Source organism: Pezoporus occidentalis, unplaced genomic scaffold, assembly GCF_034315485.1.
Source record: "Pezoporus occidentalis ecotype Australia unplaced genomic scaffold, CSIRO_AGI_Poc_V1 ctg56, whole genome shotgun sequence".
Lineage (NCBI taxonomy): Eukaryota > Metazoa > Chordata > Aves > Psittaciformes > Psittacidae > Pezoporus > Pezoporus occidentalis.
In genome coordinates, this window is record NW_026915899.1 from 2,185,724 (window position 1) to 2,201,710 (window position 15,987).

At 41.9% G+C, this 15,987-nt stretch overlaps 1 protein-coding gene across 7 annotated transcripts in view; it reads right to left on the minus strand.

Annotated features, from left to right (window-relative positions):
- The window catches only part of CELSR1 (cadherin EGF LAG seven-pass G-type receptor 1), a 164,860-nt gene that overhangs the window by 15,591 nt on the left and 133,282 nt on the right, over positions 1 to 15,987 (minus strand). For 5 of the 7 annotated variants that reach the window (XM_062638346.1, XM_062638343.1, XM_062638344.1 and 2 more), the window contains exons 19-25: positions 13,472 to 13,655; positions 10,819 to 10,962; positions 9,421 to 9,622; positions 8,916 to 9,083; positions 6,382 to 6,508; positions 5,768 to 5,968; positions 1,200 to 1,374 (exon numbers count right to left, since the gene is read on the minus strand). In XM_062638346.1, the coding sequence (XP_062494330.1) occupies positions 1,200 to 1,374; positions 5,768 to 5,968; positions 6,382 to 6,508; positions 8,916 to 9,083; positions 9,421 to 9,622; positions 10,819 to 10,962; positions 13,472 to 13,655 (1,201 nt within the window). The remainder of the gene's footprint in view (positions 1 to 1,199; positions 1,375 to 5,767; positions 5,969 to 6,381; positions 6,509 to 8,915; positions 9,084 to 9,420; positions 9,623 to 10,818; positions 10,963 to 13,471; positions 13,656 to 15,987) is intronic. The other 2 variants (XM_062638350.1, XM_062638345.1) reach the window with 1 other exon arrangement.

The window sequence follows — 15,987 nt, forward strand, 5'->3', positions numbered from 1 at the left end:
GTCTGAGATGTCTCAGAAGTCCAAGGACCATTTTCATTTAAAACATCAGGGATACGTCTATAGTGGCAAAGCCTTCTGGATTGTGTTCTGGATAGATTCATAGAAGTAGAAATTATTTACGCATGAGGTGATATAGAAAAACTTACTTAACCAGTTCTCCAGAGAGGGGACCGACCTCTACTAATCTATGCTATGTTTTGGTTTTACATTTGCCTAAGTCACACAGGAACTTCTTCCATAATATTTTTCCAAGTGTGATATTATTTGTTTCACCTGAAAGACATCTAAACCTCTGCCACTGCTGACAGTATGTTGTTATCTGTAAAAATAAAAGTAATTGGATAAAAGTTAACTGTCTGCCTACGATCTATTTTCCCATATGGCAACAGATACATGCTGAAAGAGTTGAACCAAAACCCACACCAACTGTTCTGTGAAGTGCACTTCCCAAGGAGCTGTCTGCCTGCATTAACAAAGCTCCATGTGCTGCACTGGAAATGTCTGATTGCAAAAATAAGTGTGAGGGTGCAGATGGATGTGCTCTTGTGTATCACCCTGGAACCATTTAAAAGATTACTGCCTCCAGCTTTTCATTACTTTTCCTTAACTAGAAGTTATTGCCTTTGTATATGAAATGAAATAAAAGGCTGCTTGAGTATTCCCAGCTCACTTTTAAGCCAAGTAAAACAGAACTGCTGAAATCCCTTTCAGGGAACATTTACAGCTGGTTGAGGGTAGGCAATGGGAATGTCCAGTGAAGGGCAGTAAATATCCTGGGGGCAGCATTAGATTCTGAAGCCACTGCAGCTTCCTCCCTGAGAGACCATGTGTCCCTATCCTGAGGTACCAGCACAGGGAAGAAAAATCTCTGAAGGCTACTGGCAAGTTGTTAAAATACTGTTATTCCCAAGCAATGTTACCAAATCCTGTTTTAATCTGTGTGTGATTATGCTTATATTATTGTAAAACTGTCAGCATCACTTCAACTGGGGCAGCAGACATGTGGTACACAGATCTGACAAATTCAGAATGACTTCTGCTATACATGAGCTGGTGTTGCCCTCATTCAGGAAAACACTGAAGAGACAGCAGCAGTAAAGTGCATCCATAGCTGGCCTGGATCGGGTAACTTTCCTGAATCTGGCCAGTGAAGTTAGCAGGGAAGGGAAGGCAAATGGTATTGGGGTAGTTGAGTGTACCTGTTATGATGGCAGGAATGCCCCAGCCAACAACGTAGTAGAACCGCATGTGCCCGAAATTTATGTTCCTCACTTCGGTCAGCATCCGGTAGATGTGGAGCTGCTCCACAAACATCCATGCAAAGGTGCTCATGTAGAAATAATGCAGGAGGATGGCAATCACGGTGCACACAAACTGCAGAAGAGAAAGTGCAGCACTATTAGAGTCAGTTTTCTGAATCACAACCCAGTGAGTCACTGGCACCCCCGTGCAGCTAAAGGCAAGTGTAATAAAAAGGTTTTGGCAGAACAAATACACTGCCATTAATGAAGTTCTTCAGTTTCAGAAAAGCTGTTCATGTTGTGAAAACTTTTTTCATTTATTTTTTTAAAACTGTGTGGCCTGTTCTGGGTCTGGTTCAGCTCTACCTTATCAACCCATCATGCTTTTGGTTGTTGGCCTTGCCCTCCGCATTCTGTGGCTAATTTCTCTGTGTATTTGCTGTAGAAGTGAGGATTTTGGTTATTCTGACTGAATTCCTTCTGCTTGCAGGAGGGAAAGGGCTGACAGAGCCCCTGTTTAGAGCAGGAGGTGGGGATGCTCCTATGAAGGCTGCCGATCCTCTGACATGCCTCATGTATGAGTCTTGCCTGCATAATGCCACTGCACTGAATTCAGCCACAGCATGTTTAACTGTATCAGCTAAATTGGTCTCACTGCAAAGCCAACATATTGCTCCCAAGAACAGCCACCCTCAACCCTGTACTGACTTGGTGTCTCCCACTTTCGCATCGTGGGCCATCCTATGGGTCTTTCTGTTACCTTATACTTTCCAGAGAGAAATATTTCTCTCCGAGGAAGTGTGCTATTTTGGAACAGTTTTGTTTTGTTTCCAAGTAGACCATGTTTTGTGCCTGGTATCAGTAGATAAACTACAAAGAAACTCTCCCTGCGCTTGGCAAAGGTGGAGGGGAGCTGAGAGAAGATCTTAGGTTTTCAGTTTAGGACCAGCCCCTGACAAAGTCTTTCGTCAGAAAAACTTCTCTTCTGGGGACAGAAACCCATGAAGCTTCAGACCAAGAGAAGTGAACATGCTGAATATGAGCAATGGGTGATCTGTAGACTTTAACCAAAGTCCTTTCTTTGAGGAATTTTCTTTTCAGCTAAATGAAATGTCTGCCTCAAAAATAGGGAAAATGTTATGTAATCTTACCATCTAACCTAAGACCAGCAGACCATTTTGCCCGTGTCTGTGTCTTAGGTCTCTAAAAGCCTTTTTCATCTACAGCTTGTTTTCCGGGACTCTCTTAAAAAATACTGAGAAGCAAAAGCATGGATGCATCCATGGGGAAAGGTTCTGGCCATCTCTTTTGTCCCTGCAGCTCTGCCCTTCACTGATGAAAGACTGAAGACCTTGCACATCTATACTCCAAGAAGTCATGGAGGATGGCTGGTCATTATCATTGGACTAAAATGATGCAGCCAGAAGTAGATCACCACCTACTCTGCAGATCAATCTTTTACGCAGCATCAGAGTATTTGATAGGAAGTAGAAGAGTGGTTTCTAGGCTTCCCCTGGCTCAAGCAGGGGGGTCAGATCCCTTCTCATCCACTGCACAAAACCCCCCTAAGCACTAGGCTGTAAGATATTCTGGGTCAATAAATGCTCATCTCTACCCTCCTCTTGGGGCTGTGCAACTTGCAGTCAAGTACAGAAGCTGAGGACAAACAGAAAGCAGGCTAGTGCTGGCTGGGCAGTTCACATCTTTGGCTAGGAACAAGGGGATCTGGAGCTTCCAGACCCAGGCTTGGATTTGGTTTTATCCTGAGTCAGCAGAACAAAGTGGACCACTCAGCTCTGCCAGGCTGAGAGGAGTAAAAACGAAGCACATCCTGAAACCAAAGAGACCAAGGGTCCTTAGTGTAACTAGGAGTAACAACTACAGTAAGCAAACTGGTAGATGAAGTCATCTTTGCAACTAAATGGCTACCCTGAAATCTTGCATTTCTGTACTATCTGCTAGGCAGCTTTCCCTCCCAACTTCACAGTTTGATGGATGAAAACAGGAATGACCGCAAGCATCTGACACCTGAATTGACTCACAATTAACTTTCTCCTTTCAGAAGCAAAGCTAAAGGGTTTTGCCAAGGATCTCTTGATAAACTTGAATTAAGACCACTTTGTGTAACCATTTAATTTTTGTTTCAAAGTGTTCTGCATTGTGTTTTGGAACCTTCTGTTTCCATGCAGCACTGACCCTCCTTTCATATTTTGGCACAATTTTTTAGTGGTTTTTTTTCATGGTATAATGCCCAGAAACGTAGGTTTCCCTGTTTAACTTTGCTGTGCAAAGGAATCATAGAAAGACCGCCAACTTTCTGGATTCACTTACTGCATGAGCTTTATTGTAACACCAAGCATTATAGAAAATGCAGCTCAATGAATAAAATACCTTTCTTCCCTCTATGTAAGCAGGGATTTTTTTGCTCCTACTCCCACATGCATATGAGTTGACTGCTGCCCTGAGCATTACCTTTTTCAGGTAAGAAAAAAGAAAGAAAATAAATAACTTTCTATCAATAGTCCAGGGAAAGATTAAAACCTCACCCAGAAATGTGACTGTTAATTTACAGAAACCCATAAAAGCCAGGCTGGGTGCCAAGCAGTGCAGCGTTATTTGTGCTCCAGCATTCTTTACCTCTTTATATTCATCAGTGCATGACTCGTTAGACAACTCTCATTCCATACAGACAGATGAATAATTGTCTCAAGGAGAAGTGGCTTACAGCCCTCCTAACTTCTCACATGGACTGGGTAGGCTGTAAGGAGTGGCTTTCTGCTGTATGAAATATGTTTTGTAACTTAAAAATCTTTCTAAGTGGGTTAAAGCTTTGGGGTGTTTCACTAAGTCCTCATAATAGTACAAGACATCATCACACCATGAGCCCCAAAGCATGAAAGTGAGAAGGAGCAAAAAGAGAACAATCTTACCAAGTACAACCATTACTATTTGTGGTACTGCTGTAATGAGCTGTTTTCCTTCTCTTCAAACCTTTACTTGGTGTTTCATGATATTACAAAATATCTGCATATAGTATCATCTACTGCATAACTTTTGGTAAGATTCTGCAGGGATGTGGGCTTGGTTGCCTGCTCCTCAGTATCCATGTCAGAGAAGTGAAAAAGTATGAGCTCCTTGCTAGTGAAATGCAGTGAAAAATGAGTGATGTGCTCAAGAAGGCATGAGAAAAGTCAAGTTACACGGAGTGCTGTGAATCAAATGGCAAGGTGAGTTCATTTGAACCATGTCATATTAATATGCAAGCTTTTATATTATGAACCAAAGACAACATGGGTCACACATGATGTGAGACCATATCCCAGAGGTCACTGCTGAAGATCTCAACATAGCAGCAGACAAGGGAACAGAATTCCTCGTGCAGGGATGAATCAGAATATGGGACCAGGCATGATACTAGCAGCTGGAAAGCTTCATCCAGATTAGCATTCACTATTTTTCAAAGGATAAAGTGGGGAAAGAAAGGCCAGTGAAAAATAAAAGCAGAAGAGTAACCTGAATCTTGGAAATTGAAGAATTTGAGCAAATTAATTTTAGTTAGTTTTCCAAAAGAAATACTATTAAAGAGAGGGCTTCCTGGGAACACAGGAAGAGGTCTCTCAAATTTACTGGGAAAAGGTCTTGACAGCACTCAGTTACTGCAAGCTGAAATTAGCCAAGATCAGGTACTTTCTAAAATGTATGTTATAGCTCAAATGTGTGTTAGAATCCAGGTGACACACCAGGCTTAAATTACCCAGCAACTGAGGCTGTATGGTTAGGCACCGTGGTGCCATTACCATAATGGTGATGATACTCATTGAATGTAGTCATATTTTCCCCATTTCTGCTGCTTGGACAATGTGGAATCAGCATGGCTCTTTGTTTGTGTGTGTGCATTTTCACCTCAAGATTGTACTTTCCTCTCAAAATTTAGATTAAACATGTACAGTAATGGATTTCTAGAAGACAAATGTTCTTCAGAGTGTTCAGATAATCCCTAACATAATATTTGAATACTTTTCAAGGACATACTTTTTATTGAATGTAATCCCCTATCTGTCTACAGCCTGTTTGGTACAGGCAACTGTAAAGCCTGGCAGTGCTGGAACCCTTGCCTGCTTTTCTCCTACCTGTCTGCATGGCAACAATGACTTTTGAGACTGGTGCTACTAAGAATCAGCAACCACATTAGATACAATTAGATATGAATGAGGTTCTTGTACTGAGCATACACACTTCATATGTGGCGCGTATCTCATATTCAGCCTGTTCGTAGCTTGTGTTTCTTGACATGCACAATGCTTGGAGGTGTCTGCACTAAGTTCTGGCAATAGATACGATAGGCTGAAGCCGGCAATCACTGTGGCTAGAAAGCACAAAGCAAAGTGACAGGTTTCCTACTAATTCTTGGATTTAGTAAGTTGTCCCATACCCAGAAAGTGGCAGGCAAAATTCACAATATGAACCTCCCCACCCAGTTTAAATCTTGACTACAATTCTAGCAATAAGCACAGAGTAACGCTTACTGGGTTTTCAGTCTGGTTGATTCCAATGAGAAATACGAGCTCAGAGAAAAACAGGGCAGCCACGAGGTTTTTGTGGATACTGTGCAAGTTGGAACGTAGTGTGCGGATCAAGACCAGCAGTATGAAGGTGATCAGCAAAGCCACCAGTGAGATGGATACGGTTGTGTAGGTGACAATCTTCAGAGGAAGAACCTCCCCATTCTGTAGGAGATTGACAGGAATTCTGTGAGTTTTTTCCTTTTTTTTTTTCCCACAATAAAATTTACTACTTGGAATAGCAATGTTTTCATTACTACGGAGCCAAGGTACAGATTTGCTTTAGGAGCAAGAGAAGTGGATGATGCCACCTCCTAAATCACTCTACATGTTGAGAGTGCATGGGCAGCACCCAAAGGGTGCATCAAGCAGGTAAGAAGCTCCTTTCAGCACACTGAATGATGCATGCTATCAGGCATGGGGCAACACACTGCAACATGGGATCAATCCACTGACAGTGCTCTGAGTCATGCCCAAAGCTCAAGCTCTGGATCAAAGCCCTTGAAAACCAAAGCCCTTGAAAAAACAAGCCCTTGAAACCCACAGCCCTCGAAAGTCCTGAGCCTGGCATCACTGACCTCTCGTTTTGAAATGTCCATCAGGACGGCAAAGCTGGTTATGTGGTTGCACTGGCAAGCAATATGGCTCTGGTTTCTGGAAAACAGTTCACATCCTCTGGAGGACCAGGCACCTGAACCACCAACCCTGTGTGGAGAAAAAGAATTCCTGAGAGCCATCCTCTGACTTCCCCTCACCTCCTGCTGCTATCGTTCTCTGGGACAGCTCTTGCTCCACAACCGGAGAGGACTCCACAACTGGAGATCTCTTGTAAGCACCAAAACAGAAATATTTTAGCTGTCACCTGCCTGAAAGAGTATCATCAACTTAAAAAGCTTTCAGATGAAGTAGTTTCTGACACGACAGCTGGCTTTGCTGGGTTTAGAACAAGCTGGTTTGAGTTAAAAATATTTCAAGATTTTGGGTCACTGACCACACAAGCAATATGGGGAAGTGATTGCACAGACCAAACTGGTTGTTGAAAAGGTAAAAAAAATAACAAAACCACAGAGAGATACATGTTTTTTGGTCATCTCTATTTTCATATACCTTGACACTGCTTGCAGAGCTCTTATATGAAATATGTTTCAGCAATAATGTGATTTTGTTCTAATGTTCCTCCGAAAAGTACACAAGAAAGGGTTAAAACCTGTGAATGATATTTCATATTTGGAGATCCCTTGTACTAACACTGGGGAGGAGCTGCTCCCTTACAAATTCTTCCCTGTGCAGCCTTGGTTAACTCCAGTGGCTTCAGAAATTATTTTGTATCAATATTAATTATTCTATTCTGAAGTTAAGGAGTAATAAAAATAGTCTTGTAGTTACTGAAAGAGTTTTTGATTAGACATGACAGGACATCTTTTTAATTCAGCAATAAAATATTTGTTGAGCAGTTTTAGTATCACTTTCTCTTGAAAAGTAGTCACTTCTTAAAAACTCTTTCATTACCTGCAGTTTAAGAGCTGCTTTTCAACTGCAGCTCTAGGAAGATGTAACACACACAACAATGCCACTGAAGTTGCCAGCAAATAGCTAATAGATGAATCACTTGAAAGCTAATGAGTTATTCAAGCCCATACAATGTTTAAAAATTTATGAACGAGGACTTGCCATTCCCTCATAATTGGCAGAATCATCTGTACGTACAAGCAAATACACTACTTCACATGCAGGCAAATGGAGCAGTTTATTACTGCAAACAGATTTCTGTTGCCTCTTCGACCCCTTCAATGATCTAATCTCCTGAAGCTTTTGAATAGGACGCAAACATTTCTTAGGTTAGCTTGCTCTTCTATTTCCAGCAGCGGATATTGCCTCTTAATGGATTTTTCCACAGGTTTACTAGAGGTTTTGCGTTACTAAGAAACAAGTTACAGCTCTTCCTCTTACCCTGAGCAGACAACATCATCGTCTCACTATATACCTGGCTTTATGGTTGGAAATTGCATTATATATGTAATAGTTACAAAATTGTAAAGGCATAACACACAGAGCATGTAGGGATTCTCAACACATTTTCTTTTGTTTTATCCACACCCTTGAAATACCTCCAACAGGACTGTGCTGTTTGCACAATGCCATAAAACAAAACATCTATGAGCATATACAGGTCTTAACATTTTTCACATTTTCAAGAAAAACATATCTGTCTTTAACTTTGCTGAATACCAGAGACCTAAGTGAGCCATTATCAGAGTATTTCATCTTCTCCCTCACACTTTCCTCCTAGAGAGTCAAAAACTCCCTCCTTAAGTTCTGCTTATGTAGCACGATTTCTTCCTAACAACTGGAAGAAGTCTAAGGACCCAAAGAAGGTACTTCCTTTCTCTCAAATTCCTCACTAAACCAAATGAAAACATATACACAATAGTTGATGGAATGGAAGGCAAGTTGCTTCTTATCAGTGTAACTGTCTTTGGGATGACTTTTGATATAAAAATTTGAGATTCAAAAATTTATAACCTTTACCCTCATAAATTTACCTGCAAAACCTCAGTCCTCCCTTTTGCCAGCATGAAAACTTGGTTTTGTAATTTTTTTGCACTGGCCCTGGCTGAGGCATTAAGGGTGGGTGCCTGCTTGCCATATACACTGTCCGGTCACTGGAATAAAACAGGAATTCAATCATCTCCTGGAGATCCCTCCTAAAAAGAGGGCATGGGGCAATGATAATCCTGCCTTATGAACCTCAGACGAGCCATCAATTCAGGCTCTGGAGTTGGACTATGCCTGTCCAGATATACATCTGTGGGCAAAAACCATACAAGGAAATGGTGAGAATTATTATTTCTGGGAGAAAATGAACCCTGCAGAGAGACATGACGGCACTGTGCTTGCTAAAACCACATGGCTAATCCTTTGTTTGAGGAGCTATGATGATTATTTTCATCTTTCTTAGGTTGAAATGACTACACGGCTCTATTCCAGCAGAAATCAGCTGCCAGCGGAATGAGTAAAAAGGGTTTTTCTCCAGAATTGTCTTCCTGTGCAGAACTTGTCTGCTACTGAGACAAGTTGCCACTCACAGCTCTAAAGCAAGTAGGAGACATACGTGATGGAGTGATTCCAGAAGACACAGACGGGCTTTGTTCTCTCCTCTGTTTCCAGCATGGCATACTCCACTATGATGGGCTTTTCCACCAAGTTGGGAGGAAGCTCCCCATCGCTGTGAATAGCTGTGCTCACTACAGGAGTGTTAATAATAGGGCGATTTGGCAATCTGCAGAAGGAGAAAAGTAGCACAGTGATCTAAACATTCAAATGCAAAGCACTGATTTGGTAGATTCTGCAAATAAAACATTTCCATTTGCTTCCACTCAGAAAGCAAAGTAGATGCACCATCAGCCTTCCACACAGCTGTGTTTCCAAAAGCTGCTGGCACTACTGACACAGTTATTCTCACACAGTGTGCCAGAGGAGGACAAGAGACCATACTGCAGTGACAACTACAGCACAGATGACATCTGGTCTGTATAAAAGCAGCTCTGTCTCTCCTGCACACTCAGAGCAAGTGGAAGAGGGGATGTGCACAATTCACACAGGGGTTTGAAGTTTACCTCAAGCTCCTTCGGTCAGGATCATAGTTTTCAGGCAGGAGGTGTCCCAGGGATCGGTATATGATGACCATGGCAACGGTACGATGTGTTGAGTCACCTGGGTGTCGTTTCTTTCTCTTTGCAAAAGCACTCTCAGGGCTTAGTGCATCATCGCTCCCCTTAGAGGACGATTTTTGATTTGAAGGCTTCGTTGTAGGCACTGCTATGGAATTAACACGAATATTAAATTCTTTCAACACAACCTTGGAGCTACCACTTAAACTGGTAATTTTGCTTTGCGAAGATTCAGAGCTGTTACTGTTGCTATAACTCCAGGCTTACACAACTGAGGATGCTTCTAATGTTATATTTGCTATTTTTAATAACATTTTAGCACACCTCATAGTTATATAGCTGATATCAAATAACCATTGAACCCTGAATAATCATTTAGTCTAGCTAGAAAATAGGTAATTTCTAAGCTAGAAGATCTGTAAGTATATAAATACTTTGTGCTTGATTTAAGGAGAACATTGAAACACAACGCATATTAAATTGCATGTACCTTATATATGGCAAAACTAGTGTTATGAATACACCAATTGGTCACATGGGATTTCTCTCTGCTAATTCTACCATATAATGAGCTTTCAGTTTCTTAAAATCCATATTCCCCTTTTCTTGATAGGGAAGATACAAGTCATACAATCAGATGCCCTTTTTCTAAGGAAAAAGCCATAAAGTTGTATCAGCTTATTAATTATCATGTTATTTTCACAAGTGTCACTATTTCCTCATTTGGAGGATATTTTTCCATGATACTTGTCTAATTATTGCACTTTGAGTTACCCTCTCTATCTTCCCTTGCCCAAGGTAATGTGTGGCTTCCCTCAGCAATGTCAGGGTACTTCAAAGACACTGGGAAGCAGGCACTTCCCCATGTATTCCCCCTCATCACCCATCTCCCTGCACAGCTCAAGACTTTGTTGTCTAGTTCTGACAATGTATCTCTGCTCCCAGATATGGGTTCTGTGTCTCTTTCACCACTTCCCTCCATCTCTGCAGGGACCAGGGGAAGGCAGCTGTGGGGCTGTAGGGTTGGGGGGGGGGGGCGTGCCCATCCTACCCTGGTGGGAACAGAGGCAGAGCATGTCTCCTACTTTGACAGGGCTGTGTGAGGGGATGTGAGTGAGACCTGACAGACAGGTACAGCCAGTTACACAGCCCCCCATGTTCTCACCGATGCCAGCAGGCAAAATGCCTCCGAAGTATGCGCAGCTGCTCCATCCCCAAATAGTGTATGCTTGCGCAGATGGTCACCCTGCTCTCACCCAAGTACCATTCTAGCTTCGAAGGATCAACCATGATCCTTAGGAGCTAGTCAGAAATGCCCTCCGAACGGCAGCAAAAGGGTTTTACCTTTCCTGTCTGAAGGTCTGAACAAAGTATCAGGGAAGACAACAGATGACTCCAAATCTCTCGGATAATCTTCTTTAATCTCGTGAAACCGTGGTATTCTAGCTCCCGTGAAATTAGACTTGTCAAAGATGTCAACAGCAATAACTGGGGGAAGAAAAGTGTTTCCCATAAAACTAACTAACTTCAGTGCTTTCAAATAGGATATTGAGAGACAGTGAAGCATGATTGAAATGTAAAATGCCTGCACAACGCAGAGAAGAAATTTAAACCCCAAAATACAAAGTGCAATTTTTCTCAATTAATACCTTAAATGAGAACTAAAAGCTTATGTGCCAGCATTATATTGCATTTATCAAATTAGACATTTATTTTGCAGTCAAAAGGAATTCACAAGACAGTATCTCCTATAGGAAAACACTACTGCAAACACTAGAAATATACAATCATAGAACCATAGAAATATTTAGGTTGGAAAAGACTTTAAGATCATTGAGTCTAACTGTTAAGCTAACACTGCCAAGTCCACCGCCAAACCATGCTCTTAAGTGCCACATCTACAAGTCTTTTAAAACCTCCAGGTATGGTGACTCCACCACTTCTCTCGGCAGCCTATTCCTGCGCTTGACAACCCATGTGGTGAAGAAATTTTCCCTAATATCCATCATGATGTAGATCACTTTGTTGTACTTCTCCAGCAGCAGCTGACTCTGGTTTCACAAAGGCCTTTCTCTGGCCCCAGAGCTTCTCTGTGCGCTTCGTGTTCCAATTTCAGACTTGCTTCTTTTAGGGAAGGCTAAATGTGCTGCTTCAGAAATATACTTCTACATCTGTTAAACTGCACAGTCAGCCAAGCAAAGATAATAACCTGCATTTTACCTGGGACTATTTAGTCCTCCAGTTCTCCTTTCTCCATGCTGGCGGTTCCTCTCTAGCTCACCTCATCAGCTCTGCCTGTTGTCTAACTGCCAAAATATTTAAAAGCAGCTGAGTTGGCTTGAACTTTCCCATTTAAGAGAAGTCATTGAGCACCAATTTACATGTTCTAATAAAAGTGAAAAGCTGGAAGTCCTGAGGGTAACCCTGCACCGAAAGCTGTGATCCACCGCAAGTTTCTGTATGAAGAAATATCCAAGTTAAGATCTGCAAATTCCCATGTCTCTAAGTAACTCCCAGATGAGCCATTAGGAAACTCCATTAACACCATGTTCACCTGGAAAAACTGTTCAAAAGAAAACAGACCCCTTTCAGGTCAGAGCTGCCTCACCCCTCCCAAGATAATGCCTTTTTACCCAGGAAAAGCTGGTAGAAAAAAATAATGATTCATAACCTGCAAGAAATCCTGATTTTTGTTTTCATCTCAGCTCAGGTTGGTTAAAATGCTGAGCATGCCTTCTTCTGAATGTGAAGATAGATAAAAATATTTTGGTCTTGATAGTCCTGAATCAAAAGGAAATACTGCAGGATTGGTTTATAAACAGAAACCAAACTGTTTCAGTTTGGCTTAGTTCAACCATTATCTGACGCCCCTGGAGTTGATGCAGGACACTGTAAAGTTTGTAGCATGATTGTCTCATGCCTTTGCTTTTTATGCCCTTGCGACTGTGTACACGAAGCACTCTCAGGACAAGGAGTAGGCAAACCTAAATTCACTTCTTGTATTAATGGGTGTAGTTAGGAAAATAAGACAAGCTTTTGGGCACATAAGCCCTACTTTAGATCTGAAATAAAAGCAGTAGCTTGAAAAGCTAAATACAAGTTCAGGCTGGTAGTAATTTAGACAACCTCTTAAGGAAAAACTATATAAACTATATAGCTATGCTGCTTAGGGGGGACCTCTGAAGGTATGACCTCCCGCTCAGAACAGGACTATCACCACCACTTGTTCAGCTTAGACTGTTGGTACCTGGGGAGAAAATGAAATAGAGAGGGCAGGGAGAAAATGGGGAAAAAGGCAGACCAGGCTACGGCTGCTGTGCTGCACTTGAACATGTACCAATGGGACATCTGTGAAGTACATCATAGCCCTGCAAGCACAGAAGCTGTTATTTTGGTTATTGGGGGAGCACTGACTGTGATAGGTGGGAAAGGTGTCCTGGTATCTCTGATGTTTCTTTCTCAATGTAGAACCATTCTGGATATTTTGGACCCCAAGGATCTTGCTCTGATGATGGGTTTTGCAAGGCTGGAATTACTATAAAATTTGATTTCTGGGATAGGTTCCCAGCCTAGGAAGGCATGTGAAAATCAGAGGTATATGATCAATAGTAGGCTTCTTTTTGGTTTTGTGTGTACTGCAGTAATTCTTCAGGTGGTGGTGGTATGATTCTTTCAAAACCAAGATTTACTGTGTTCAACTATACCAGGTCGTCTCAAAAGGCATTACCTTTCCTTACAAACTTTGTCCTTCCCATCATCTGTACACTACTTTGGCTGCAAAGAAATGCCACAAGGGAGCAGTGGCACTGCCCAGAGTGAAAATAGATCAGGCATCTCCCAGGAGGCCCCCATGGCAACTGAGAGATAGGGATCAAGGCTCAATTGACTTGAAATGAATGCACTGAGTGGGCACCACTAAAACAAACAGCTAGCACCTCTTCCCAGTACATTTTTAAAGCTCTAATACAAAATGACAGTTTTCAACACAGATACTCACTGATGTTAGGGGTAACAATGACAAAAGGTCTCATGTAGGTTTTCTTCATGTTCTCAGCCACGTTGTTGAAGTATTCCTCATAGTGCCTGAGCAGGTGAGCGGTGCCACCCTCCGTTCGCTGAATTTGCTCCCAGTGCTCCTTGTTGCTGGGGTCCAGTAGAGCACTGCCCACTTTGATAATATTCTGAGAAGCAAAGCACAAGCCTAAACTATGCAGCAAACAGAGCGCTGGGTTTCAAGTGAGGAATACGGAAAATGATTGGCATTATGGCCTCAGGTGAGTGTATAATGAAATACTTTAATGCATGCATGTTCGACTGCAGCCATATGAAACCACACACAACAGTTACTCACCCTGAGGTTTTTTTTGTTAAATAAAGCAAATCCCTCCAAACTTTTTATGAGCAAAGTAAGTCAAAATTGGAGGCTGTAAGGGAACTGCCTAATTTCTTTCCCCTTTATGACAGGAAACCTAGCAAGAAAATACAGAAGGAAAACCTAACCATGTTTTCTTTGTCTCTGAGAGAGACAAGGAAAGCAGAGTGCTTGGTATGTACACTGAAGAACTCCCCCAGAGAAAAAAAGTCATATGATAAAAATCAAAAGAAAGCCCTAAATAGCAATATGGCTTTCTGTTTTGTTTTGATTTACGCTATTTTTTAGTTTTGTTGATTCCTGGATAACCAGAACAACTTACATGGTGAAGAATGACAAGAACGAATATTAACTTGCATATACAAACTTGAAAATACACTTTTATGCTGCTTACAAGTGGTGTTAAAAAGTTCTACCTGAGGATCTGCCCCTTCTGCCTTTTCTTAAAAGAATATGCAAAGGGACCCTGAGGCTGAATGGCAGAAGACCCCCAAAAGAGAGTGTCAAATGGCTTAAATGGGAAAGGTGCTGAGGAGTTTTTAATCTTGGTGAACATATGAACTACACTGACCTAATTCCTAACTAAGGTAAGATTTGCATAAATGGTGGTAGGAATTAATCCGCTCAAGCTCTAAAACAGACAAGGCAAATACTTAGGCTTCATTTAGAAGCAGACAGGGAAGATGCTATATTCTCTAGGTACTGTCTGAGGTTGCAAGCATGACTCTGAAGTAAAAGAGGTTGGCAGTACAACTGCCTTTATCTAGGGTGAGAACCACGACATGGCTCCCCAGGAACGCATGAGACACATGCTGTACTTGGTACCAGGCTTCCTCAGTGTTTGTGAATGTTATTTATATGCTTTTTATTACCTGTTTTTCAGACTTCTCCTTGAGACTATTAAAAAAAAATAATAAATCCTTCTCCCCTCATGCTCCCTCAGCCTGGGATGTTCCCTCCTTTTTCTCATGAGCCTTACTGATTAGTTTTCAAATTCTTGACCTATCCTAAAAATATTTAGGGAGTTCTTGAAAACAGCGCCTGTAGGAGTTTCAGTGCCAAGCACAGAGAATAATAAATTAAAGCAGAAGTTTCCAAACCATTTTTATTTGCTTATTGCTCTTATTTTTAACAAAACATGCTAAAAAGGAAGCTCCTTCTCAAGATGTAAATGGGGGAATTCATGCACTCCGCAGCCCACAGGTCAAGTTTCTCAGCACAGTGTCTCCATAGGAAAGAAAAAACTGAATCTCTCAAAACCTGGTGCACCTAAAACGTTAAATGCTTCAGAAGTTCTCCACTCTCTGATGACTGTACAGCCTGAAGGATTGTCTTAGCTACATTTCCTCCTGCTCCTCCACCTCCCCTGGGATGTCCTCTCTTTGTGCAGCTTGGCCTTGCACAAGGTCTTCAAGTTCATCCCGAAGCCTGCCTGACCTGGCTGGTCCTCCTGGAGTACTGTGAGCAGTAAGCAGGGTGTAGCATGCCTTCAAAGGGAGACAGATCATTTCTACCCAGCACAAAGGACATTCTTGGCCCATGGAGGGTCTTTCCAGCAGCCCTAAGCTCCTGGCTCTGTTGGCACATGTCCAGAAGGATGTTCTAGCTTGGACTCTGTGCTGTGCCATGGTTGGGACCTTGGAAATAGTATTGGCAAGCACGGACAGCAGTACCCTGCAGTACACCTGGCAATGAAGAGAGCAATACGAGCCTGATAGGGATCATCCAATTTCACGTTTTCAGACAACAGAAAACTCCCAACATCTTCCACATCTCACATTTTTCCACCACAACTACGTGTTTCCCCCAGGCAGGGAAGGTTCTACAGCTTCTACAGCTTGTTCTCTAGACCTGGCCAGGTCTTTGGTAATAACTGGGTCTTCTATGAATGCTCTAACTAGCAGAAGCCCCCTGGTATGTGCCTGAATCACTTAAAATATCAATATGGTAAGCATGTCTTTCAATGTACCAAGACTTTAATAAACATCACTCAATTGTTTCCATACTGAATTCTAAGAAACCTTCGAGTCAGTAACTGGCTCAGAGTTAGTTCACTGCACATTTAAATGAAAATGATCACATTAGTTAGGTTTTCCAACAGACCTGAACATGGTACACAAACCTATTTTACCCAGGAATAA